The sequence below is a fragment of the Clavelina lepadiformis genome, chromosome 4 (genome assembly GCF_947623445.1).
Source record: "Clavelina lepadiformis chromosome 4, kaClaLepa1.1, whole genome shotgun sequence".
NCBI lineage: Eukaryota > Metazoa > Chordata > Ascidiacea > Aplousobranchia > Clavelinidae > Clavelina > Clavelina lepadiformis.
The window spans coordinates 4431084-4442795 of NC_135243.1; the positions used below are offsets into that span (position 1 = coordinate 4431084).

General features: G+C 34.4%; 1 protein-coding gene across 3 annotated transcripts; it reads left to right on the forward strand.

Annotated features, from left to right (window-relative positions):
• Nucleotides 1–4184: 4184 nt before the first annotated feature.
• On the forward strand, nt 4185–11201 carry LOC143453310 (histone-lysine N-methyltransferase PRDM7-like). Of its 3 annotated transcripts, none has more exons than XM_076954592.1 (6): nt 4185–4370; nt 5408–5608; nt 7018–7103; nt 7525–7706; nt 9187–9336; nt 10100–11201. In XM_076954592.1, exons 1-6 carry the CDS (start codon nt 4338–4340, stop codon nt 10636–10638), a joined length of 1191 nt encoding a protein of 396 aa, XP_076810707.1. In that variant the 5' UTR covers nt 4185–4337; the 3' UTR covers nt 10639–11201. The 3 variants fall into 3 exon arrangements, with proteins under 3 accessions (XP_076810707.1, XP_076810706.1, XP_076810708.1); XM_076954591.1 differs by having other exon boundaries at nt 7522–7706; nt 10100–11198; XM_076954593.1 differs by having other exon boundaries at nt 7522–7706; nt 9254–9336; nt 10100–10261.
• The last annotated feature ends 511 nt before the right edge of the window (nt 11202–11712 follow it).

Here is an 11712-nt window from a genome sequence, read left to right on the forward strand (position 1 = left end):
TTAAGACTCGTACGCAAAATTAGAACCAGAAACACACAAAATTTAGAGTCGTAATCCAGTCATTTGGTTCCAATGTCCGTCACTATCCTTGGTCCGTTTATGTTGACATTTCGCGCTAGACTAATTAACTTCGCATTGTGTAAGTAATTAAGCACACAATGTGAAATAATTGCAAAAAGAGTTTTGTTTGAGAGGAGGAAAAATGAGTAACCTCAATTCTGTTCTGTTGTATGGCTGATATTTATAAAGATTGTGTCATATAGTCATTAGAAAAGAAAGAAAACAGAAACAACGTTCTTTACATTAATTATACATTATATATTCCATTTATGCTAAAAATTATGTGGTTAATGTTCACGATATGCCTATATTTTTAGCTACCTGTTATTTTCATCAGAATTAGTTAAAATGCAAATCGAACTTGTAAATTTTTAATCAGTCCGAATCCTGTATCTCTAAAAACTTTCTTTCATTTGAGTTTAAGGAAATGCTATGATAATGCAAAACACTCATTATAATAAGATAAGACATACGACTAAGCACGGATAGAAGGAATACATCTCGTGTGAAAATGATTATTTTGCGTTATAACATAAGATCTTGCCTAATAAATTGCGCTGTACATAATTTCCAGAAAATATTTGTACGTTTTTAAACAATCATAAAGTTATAATAACAAAATTGGGTTCAGCGTATACTCAATTTCATGTTTTCTTACTGCATTCAGTAGCATATACACAAACAAGTATTGTGAAGCATTATATCGTTTCAGATCGTTTGTGTTTCGCCTAAAAGCTGCGACGCTGGCTTCATAGAGAAACTACCACAAACGCAAAAAAGTCTCATTTTTAACACAGCTGTCTGATAATATTTGAGCGCGCAGTGCTGTGAAAATAATGTAATTCAAACTGCAGATTATTTCTAGTCTGATGCGATCACTCTCAATATCTGCTTTGCTAGAGATAGACCATAAGTTTATCTTTATGCTGTGCGTGGTACAACGTCCGCAACAAATGATCACTTCAAAATCTTTTCAAAAACGTTTGTTACAATTTACATGCTACAGGATTCGACAGACAAATAGTTTAAGATATATTTTGTTTAATATTAAAACATTTTCCCTGCCTTCACCTTAGACTGCTCTTTCCAATCTAACAGATCGACAACTGAAAGGCAGTGGGCATTGTACCTGGCTTTTAATCACTTGCTTTGTATAAAATCGGCGCGCTTTTTGAAAGCAACCAATGGAAGTGAAGCATTGTTATAAGACAATGTCGATAGTTACAAACAGCAAGGTCCTATAGTGATGCACAGCTGGTGTCTTATTGTGGTGACTGTCAAGCAGAGAGACAAAAAGTCTGATGACATACTTGCCTACTTTCAACAAAGCAATTTAGACTGTGCATTGTTGATATGGAGATCTTCGCTGTTGGTTGTTTCAAACTGGACAAGCTTGTTGTCGGTGACCTTAGAATGATGAAGCGTTTTTAGTAAATGTTTGTTAAGATAAAAAGCTAAAAAGCCCACAAATACAAATATAGTGTGGAGTTGGTTATGATAAGAGATTTTCCCATGCAAGGTAATAAAACAAGTAAACTCGATTAAAATTCGAATATAAAGTAATTTGTCAATGAAACCATTTAATGCCTTATCGGCTTCATCCCAATCTTATCTCTCCTTTACAAACAATCTCACCTATGATTAGTTTTCACGCAATATGCTCCCTTGTATTCACACCTTTATCAATCAATTGAATTTGTAAACTTTGTAATTAATTAATTATTGATAGGATCCAACAGTGTTGTAGACAGAGGTGCGAAATACACAATACAATACGTCATACAACTAGACAACATAAACAATACGAAAAGAGGTGCAAGATAAAAGCTTTAGATGTCTGTAACATAAACTAGTCGGTCGGATTTAAGGAAATAAGAAAAGAAGAATAAAGCTATAGAAGATTATTATGACGCCACCAACATGCAACTGGTCATACAACAAAGCTTTTATCTAAAAATTTGGTCAGCGCTTTACAATAATTTTAAAAGCACATTACAACGCGGTTAACTCTACGCAAGCATATGCCTGCAATACGCACCGATCTATTAATTGGTGCCCCGGCGAATTAAGCGGTAAACTAAAATAGCCCATTTCGGTAACGTCTACAAATATTCTATGTATGTACTATGTATGTATATTTGTATGTATGACGTATACATCAGATAGCGGAACAAACGATCGATCAGAATCAAATCAAATCAAAATCTTGTTCGACTAAAAAAAAAATAAAAATTGCGTCTTGCCGGCGTCCGAGAAATCACGATAAAAACAATCTACTAAACAAAATGAATAGAAAAAAGGAATTATCGCCGTAATTGATCTTTATATAAAAATAAATAAATAAATGCCCGACCAATCAGTCTAGTTACACTTGTAAAGCGACGTTATACCGTTTCCAGCAATTCGATTTGAGTCCAATCAAAGAAACCAAATTTCAAAAATTGAAAGGGGAACACATAAAAGGTAGTGAAACATTTAATGACGGAGTCCGAAAAAAAATCTTGATTAGCGTGAGAGCTAAAATGTGCAGAAGTTGATGAGATTCACCCGGTTTCTTGTTGGTGCTAAGAGGTATAACGGCTGGCTCGGAAGTTAGTTTTGTTTTGGTGAAACACTCGTTTAATTTATTAAAGCTTTGCATTTTTCATTAAGGATTTTCCAAACTTGAAGGAAGTAGCTTTTTAACTGAATTCTAAACTGCTTTCAGACGTAGGCCTATAGACTTTTTGAGAAATTTTAATTGCTCAGGACAAGTAGAAAGTAGAGAACTTTGGAGAATGTTATTGTTTTCCGAATTACTTAGAATAGGTTCTGTGGTTTCTTCTTTGTAAAATTATATTTCCGTGATTGTTGCCGTATCGACTCGAGTACTTAAGTTGCTCCACTGACAGAGATTAGACGTTCACGGAAAATCTGTTAACACAAACAGAACAGCAGTTTTTATTTTTAAAAGCTTAAATATGTTCACAAAATTGTCACTTAAATACAATCCTTGACACATTTTTCCAGGGAGGAGCGAAATGTTTTCCAGGAAGAGCGCCCTCCCACCTCCTCTTCTCCCCAGTTACAGGCTTGGCATATCTAATGTGTGTTTCAAATTTGTCTGCACGTTTTTAAACCGCTTCACACTCGCATTTAAGAGCACGTATGCGTTTTACCAGGTCGACGTAAGTTGGTGTGCTTTTGAAACAATGCAAGCCATACTGGACAAACTACTTGTATTTTAAACTTTATGACATATTCAAATAACGTCTCAGATGAAACCGAAATAAACCAGTTGGCAAATCTGTGAACTTCTTCTACCGTTGTTTGCATACTGCTGTTAACACAATAAAATATTATTGAAATCCACAGCACTGCGTTTAAGGCATAACATGGTCACTCGCAAAGCGTTATGACGTCATAATTAAGCATCGGACGTAAATCAGAAACAATTGAACTTTAAACTAATCAACGTATAATACAAGTTCCTTCAAAGAAAGACAGCTACCAGCAGTCAGATAGAGTTTATTGCAGGCCAGGTTTAAAGATTACTCAACTTAATTAGTAGGCTAAGAAGGTGATTTGTCAGTTGCGTACACCAGCAGGAATGTTTCACTTGATACTCGCACGAATTCAACACTGGCATAAATACAGTTGTGTGCATCGTATATTACAGAGACCAGCGCCAGTTTTTCGATTTTGGTGGAATAGACTTCATGTATATCGCACAAGTTAGCTTCGTTATTTATTACTGATTTCATTATTAAGTTTAGTTATAGTTATAACAGACAGCACTGTCAGGCGAAATCATTCCATAGTTGTTTTAATGTTTTCTTTTAAAACATATTATTAGGCTGTAACTCTTTCATCGGGAAATATCATGGGTTTCAAATTACTTTTCAGTTGTTTCGTGTTAAGCTGTTAAAGGTTATGACATGGAAGCCTAAACATAACTTAAATCTACTTGCTAATCTAAATCTAACTGCAATTATCTAGCTAACTAACTCTCTCAACTGAACGTAACTGTAATTAGCTTATTTTAACTTTTTGCTTATCAATTTATTTTACTAAAACCGTCTATATTTAAGATCCGACTTACTTAAGACGAAAGAATCACTTTCCATATACTATTGTTTAGATTGTACCATACGATTATGCAGTAGGATAACTTATCTAATATTTTGTGTATAAGTGAAATAAAAACAAGTTTGCTTTTATTTTTAATTTTCGTTGTTTTAAAGAAGAACCTATAACCATTGTAATCTTTGCAAACCGGAATACGAAATATTGAAACAATGGTTTTCGAAGCTGATACATTTGTGCGACGGGTGAGCAAATGAGTGCTTATTTCACCCAGTGTTTCTCCAGCGCTAGGCCCTATATAATACACAGAATAATTAAGAGCTATTATGACCAAAATTCGGGATGAATCAAACTATAAATAAAGGTGGAATTTTGAAAACGCGAAAATTTTTAGCAATTGTGCAATTACCCCTTCAGCCTAAATCTGTTAGCCTTGCTTACTACATTCACTGCAACTATACCAGAGGAAACATGGAAATAGGGAGTCATGTTTAACTTGTCACCTTGATTGTAATCAGCTTCGTAGCAAAGTTACCAAACTCAAATTTGATTTTGAATTCAAATTACTTACCTTTCAAGACTTTTGCCAGAATTTGCAATCAAGTCAAGCTTTATATTTGATTTCCAACAAAAGTAGTAGTGCAAAAAGTGAATCCAATCGAGTCCATAACGTTAACGATTCTTATAACAATTAACTTGTCTTTATTAAAGCCTACTTTTAATTACAATATATACGCTAATAATTTTGTTATGACTTTCTTACTTTATGCGAAATTGCAAGTTGCATATTTGTGAGAATGAACACAACAGGGTGACAATATAGTGTCAACATAATATAGATTGAGTTTTATTTTCGGATTCGAGATTGGTTTGATACATCTGAAGTTTTCGATGTGGTTTGGCTTGTGTTTCCGGAATGAAGTTATGAGGAATGTAATCATAAAGCAAAAGTATCCTATTTGTGATGAATTGCCTAATCCGTAAGTCGACTCTTTTTTTTAATAGCCAGAATCGCCTTTAGTTAACTACCGTTGACGCAAATTGTGACCGCACAATGTACTGCACATTCAACATAGCTTATGCTTTTAGTCCAAATAAGCTTTGTAAGCAGTTATTATATTGTAGGCATACGCATTTATTTAAGGAATGGTTATTGGTTATTGGTTGCATAAGTAGACATTTATTTTGAAATTTAGTTGTAACATGTAGTAGAGTGTTGACGATAAAGACTGTTATAGCGCACGTTATGCTGATCAGAGCAACGTGTCAGTTTACTTTACAGAATACTGAGGACCGAGCCCGGCGAACCTGCCCACCCGGCATAGTCATCGGGTCATCACACGCCTTTCCTGGTGAACTTGGGGTTTGGGCACAAAGAGACATTAATGAAGGGACAATTTTTGGTTCTTTCGAAGGTGACCTTGTCGACACAAATGATCTGAGAAATTTGATATTGGCTTTTCAAAGTGGTAACGCATGGGAGGTAAGTGAAGTGAACGTGACCTCTGTATTGTTTTAAAACTGAAATGTTTCCTAGTTCTCTACTATACAGTATATAGTTTTAAACCTACTAGCTATTATTATTATTTTTACATGGTTTTCACCAAAATGAGTTTATATTTTTTCCTAGCCATATACTTTAGTGCAGGGAATCGTAAATATCCTGTATTCAGTATCAGGCGTTTAAATTTCAAGGATTGTTTCCTGAATCTTTGTTATGAAACAATTTTGCCTAAATGCAGAAAAAAAAGTTTTTGCATGAAAAATGTTTAGTTACGAAAAAATCCGGAGGGCTATACAAAAATGTTGTATACTTTCAGCAAGACTTATTTAAGATCCCAATGTCTAGTTAAGTAATTTACCGTAAAACATTATGATTTTCTGTGTTTTGTCGAGCGTTAGATGTTTGAATTTTTGTTGCTTGTCTGATTTTTTTGTCGTTCTTGGCCAATTATATAGTACTTAGGGAGTTTTTATACCGGCAAAATACGGACAATCACGTGCATTTAACTGAGTCTTTTACTGCATTTGATCAAAACGCTAAAAGTGTATCCTGGTTTAAGTAATGTACAATAAAAACTGTTTTACGCAATTAGGTTAGAGAGTTGATAGAACAGCCGCTTATTAAATCTGAAATGGGCTTCGATCAGGATGATTTTATAAATCGACGTCTACTGCATAGTTGTATAAGTATAAACCGGTATGTATATGGCTTATATATAATGCACGTATATGTAACAAGTAATATAAATGATTGGTAATATACTGTGGAATGTCGAAAAGTAAATGCACAATGTCGAAGCAATTAAAGATATGTTACGGTGTGATATAATTTCGCTTAATGATATTTAGCAAAGCTTTGAGTTAGAACACGGATAAGTTTGTTCTTTCGTTAGTTTTTAATTCAAGAATTTTTTCAGTTTTGTTACAAGATTTAGTTTTCAATACTACACTAAAACCTTCAACCTAAATGTCAATATCTTGTGCTATTATACTTTAATTGTATTATTTGGAGAATATCGGTTGGGTTGGGCTAGGAAAGGTTACTGAAATTATGTCATTATTTTATATTTACGCATTGAAATTACGGGCAGCGATCGCGAGCAACTTGATCTGTTTCTTAGCCACTTTCAAATTCACGACAATAACAAATGTATCGAGCTTGTATTTTCTTATTAATTTTTTCTCAGCCCTGCATAGCTTGACGTTGATGCGTTTCCGATGCGTTGACAAGAACCTGAGATATAGCATTGAAGTATGCGTTGAAAGTTAGAAAACTAAAGTTGGAAACTAATTATTAGATCAACAAATTGCACATTTCACCAGTTGTTAAAACTTGCTTGCGAAATAGTAACCTGTATATAGTGCTCACTTTTTTGATGATTGTTGCAGATTTACACAGACGGGAAACTCTCATATTGTATTGACGGCTCAGATGAAAAGAAAAGTAACTGGCTAAGATACGTTAAGTTCGCAAGGTAAAACTTTTTGCAATTCACTTTGTCTTTTATTTGCTTGATTTATTTCCAGTTACAACAATTAGTTGTAAAACAAAATCTAAACATATTTGATAAAATCTCTTATTATGAAATGTTGAATATATAATTTGCAAGGAGCTTTAACAGGTGCTTTAATTGATTTCCAAAATATTTTTTGTCTATTGATATTCTTAAAATATTTTAATTGTCAGTTAAATACGTTACGTCAGTTTAAAAAAGACTTGAAATGGCGTTTGAAATAAAATCGCTTAATCTGATAATCTGAAAAAAAATTCTATTCATGACTTTAGCTTAAAAAATGTAACAGTGTTTAATATTGTTAACATATTATTATTAATATGTTTAATATTATTACAATGTAAAATGGGTTACAAGGTTAAACTGAAGTATTTTCTAGAAGCAAGGAAGAAAGTAACGTAGTGGCGTATGAGCAACTTGGTAAAGTCTATCATTGCACGACACAACTAATTTTCGGTGGTGAAGAATTTCTTGTTTATCCTGAGACAAAGTTTTATGCCACTCACCCTAAGATATGGATGCAAACAAGCAAAATTTTGGTGGAAGTTAAATGTACAAGAACAGGTATGCCCAAGTTTAATTTGAAAAATTTCAATATGGTTTACTGTAGATTATTTTGCATTAAATACATTGCAATTTAATTGGAGTTTTAACTTTACCATCGTAACATTTGTTTGAAATAATCTGTCGTAATATTAGAATACATGTGGTCCCGTCATTTACTTTTTAAAACAAAGATGGTCAAATTTTTTAAATTGAAGTATTCATGCAAAACTTAAAGGACTAGCCTACATTATTTTGCCAAATTTTTTTATTATACAACCAGATAAAAACCTTCCATACTTTCCGCTTATATGCTATACGCATAAAGTGTCTTCGTTTGTACAGTAGATGCACACTGTTTCTTTATAAATACCGTACTTTACATAGAAAATGCCATAATTACCAGACATGAAATCTAAAATAAATCTTAAAGTTGCGCAGGTGACGCAAAGTTAATATTAAATAACGTTCATATTTCACGTTCGTTACGTTCACGTTCATAAACAATATTTCAACTAAATGTAACCAAGTTGGCAGCCTTGCTACATCAACTGTGGAGAGCTTCAAAGGACAGCCAAATAATCTGAAATGGGTTCGTATAGTTTTGTGCATAAGATAACGCAACCGTTAAGGATTGGCGTGCTGCTGTGCATCGGTTATTGCATCTTTTGCAAGCGCTTGCGATACATAAAAGGGTGCCAAGGTAATCCGGGACAAATTTGGTTTTAAAACATCCAACAGATATAAAAATGGATAACTGTTCATTCCCTTCAAGCACGCAGTTGGTTAGAGTTGATTTGCGCCCGTCTAAACAAATATTGCCATTGAATGTCACAAACTAATGAATGTTGAACAAATAACAGTTTGTTTGAAACCATGCACTATATGAAGGTTAGACAATAGACACCTTACAAACTTTATTGTCTACCATGAAGGTACATTTTGTCTATCCTACGCTAGTAAAGAATATTTACTTGCTACCGTATCAGATTTTTTTATTCTAATTATAAGAAAGCTGTTCCAGTGTACATTAAACATTTTATGAGTCTAACTAAACCATTGAAACGTTTATGAGCAAAGGTATTAAATGATTAAATGACCTACATTTAGCGACTGGCATGCTGTAAAATCTTTTTTGTTGGTCGATCATTTTAACCTACAGTTATTGCAAGTATGATTATTATAAATATGGGACCTGCATTGTAGGTCGTAAGCCCTAAAATTTTGGACGCCTCTTATTGTACAAGATATCTCGTGGCACCGTAGGGTTTTGCAAATGTTACCCCAATCAGGGCTGCTGTTGCCCAACTGCTTTTAAATTCAAATTAACTTGATTGACAGCAATATCACTATAATAAGTATCTCACTTGCTAAAATGGGTCTAAACCAATTTTTGTTATCTAGCTTTCTTACAGTATGTAGCCTACCACATGTATTTCTGTATCCGTTGAAATATGATTGGTTGTTCGTATGAACAAATATATCTGTAAATTTGTTTCAGCACCTGAAAATATTCTATTATGTAACAAATGTGAAAAAGTTTTTTTCAACGTCGAAGCTTTCAACAGACATTTACCATGCAACTTACAAACTCAAACAGATGAAACTAGTTGCCCCAACCCAGGCCGTTTCATGTTGTCAAGAAGTATTGGTGAGAAGGTTTTTATTTGCTTATCCTGCGTGAAAGAATTTGCTTTGAAGAGCCGTCTGTTCGCAGTAAAAAAGTAACTTTGTGAACAATGACATGAAAACAGCAACCTGAAAGAACACATTTGTGTAGTGTAGTCTATGGCAAGAAGTTTGCTGCGGTATGTTTGGTTTGTGGCGTTTCAATGTCGCAAATCATGCTGCACAAAGTGAAAGCCTTTATGTGTAAGATATTAGGGTGGCCAAGTGAAACAAAAAATGCTTTATCGTGGACGATTACGTATTAACAAAGAAACCAGTGTTAGGTTGGGATTGTTAGAAACCAACCTAACACCAATCCAAATTGGACAGAAAAGTAGTTAGTCCAGCAGGGCTTGCATTGCTTCGAGAACATACCAACTTATGTCGACCTGGTAAAACGTACTAATGTACGCGTAAACAAATGCAAGTGTGAAATGCGGTAAATTTGCAGACGAATTAGAAACACACACTCGCATTAGGAAAAACCGTATAAATGCAGGTACTGTACAATGTATTTATGGTTCGGCTTAACGAGAGCATAATGAAAGAAAGCACACCCAGTCCTTGCTTAGGTTTATGGTACAGAGAATTTTATATGGGTTTTAATAAACACAAAATGCAATGTCACTGATACTGGAATAAACTTACCTGTCGGGCAAACTAATACACGAGCAAGTAAACGAAAGCATTTTGTATCATTACATTGTCTAAATTACAAAATTTACCTCTATAGTTTGATGTTTCAGCTCCCAACGCCCCTTTCCTAGTCTCTGCCAGTGGTTCGATGGTTTTTACAAACTGTGATGCCTCGAACTGGCCATGGCGCAAGTACCTGTATGACGAAAGAGGAAGTAAAACGCCGCCTAAATCCGAATTGCCTTTTTGTCCAGATGAACCTAGCTCTTCAAGCCTTAATCAGGAAGTCTCAACAGAGAGTGATAAGAAGCCTTTTGTTTGCAAAACCTGCGAAAAACAATTTTCTTTGAAGAAATCATTTCGTTTGCACAAACGTACCCATATTGTACAAACACACACCTGCGGACATTGCAACAACGAATATCCCCAGTTAAGCCAACTAAAAAGACACGTTCGTATGGTTCACCACAAACGTTATATATGTTCGGTTTGTGGAGCGAAATATGGGCAGTCATCCGATCTTAAAAGCCACATGACGAAGCACTCAGATGTTCGTGCTCACAAATGCCGTTACTGTGGTAAAGGGTTAAAACGCGCTGATGATTTAAAAAGACACGAACGTAGACACACCGAGGGCCGACGATCTTGATAAGTTGTTTGTTTGATATAAGATATATCAGACCTGTAACAAGGGGTTTTAATAGCAAATACGATTTTCCAATAAAAAAATATGTCACTGATGATCGCACTATGAAGTGATGATGTGAGTAAATGGACGTATTTTGTGATAATTTTGATTTAGATAAACATGGTCGGCCTAATTCGCCAAGTCTTCAATGTATTGATCGAAATATCTTTCACATTGTAGCCTAAGTAACAGTTTTTTTATCACTGCAACAAAATAATTGCCTTGTTTTATTCTTTTGATTTTGGTTGGTTAATTTAGAAATTTATAGCAGGTTTTGTTTGATTTTTCTTGTAATTATACTTTTGTTGTGATTCATTTGTCAATAAACGTTGTATTTGTCTGAACTAGCGGATTTGTGTTTGATGTTGGTTGGCCGTAGTTCGTCTACCAAATACGAATTTGGTTTATAGTCTCTCATATTTACATGTAAAAAGAAAAAAAAATCAGTGAAGTGATTTGTCCTCTCTGTACTACAGCTATTTCTAATGAACGATAAAGAGAAAGCGTGGAATAAAATAGACATGCAATCGTGTCCCGCTGCTTGGCGAAGTTGGTGGAGTTCCGCCTGAATATATAGAAGAATGCACAACTGCAGTAAACTTGAATCTCACATAAAATATGGCGTTTAATTTCTTCAAAAATGCGCTTGAAAACCTGAACACAATTCTCCTATTTCCTTAAATCGACCAGCTAGTGTATTTTCCGGACACTTAAAGCTTTTATCTTGCACCTCTTTTGCTATTGTTTATGTTGTCTAGTTGTATGACGTATTGTATTGTGTATTTCGCACCTCTGTCTACGACACTGCTGATCCTATTAATTATATAAGCTCGCTAAACCATTATTAGTTTACAAAATCATTAGGTTTAATTGACAAAGGTATAATACAAAGGAAGATAATGCGTTAAAACTAATCATAGGTGAAATTGTGTTAAAAGAAGAGGTCAGACTGGGATGAAGTCTAGCTAACATAGTCAGTTCAAGTTTAACGCTATCCGGCTGAAGGAAATTATACAAAACCCCAGTCCTACTTCG

Excerpts from the sequence above, each read along its gene's own strand:
- LOC143453310 (XM_076954591.1), top strand. The coding sequence starts at position 4,338 with ATGGTTTTCGAAGCTGATACATTTGTGCGACGG. Across the intron at positions 5,609-7,017 it reads AAAGTGGTAACGCATGGGAG|ATTTACACAGACGGGAAACT; the intron begins GTAAGTGAAGTG and ends TGATTGTTGCAG. Across the intron at positions 9,337-10,099 it reads CATGTTGTCAAGAAGTATTG|CTCCCAACGCCCCTTTCCTA; the intron begins GTGAGAAGGTTT and ends TTGATGTTTCAG.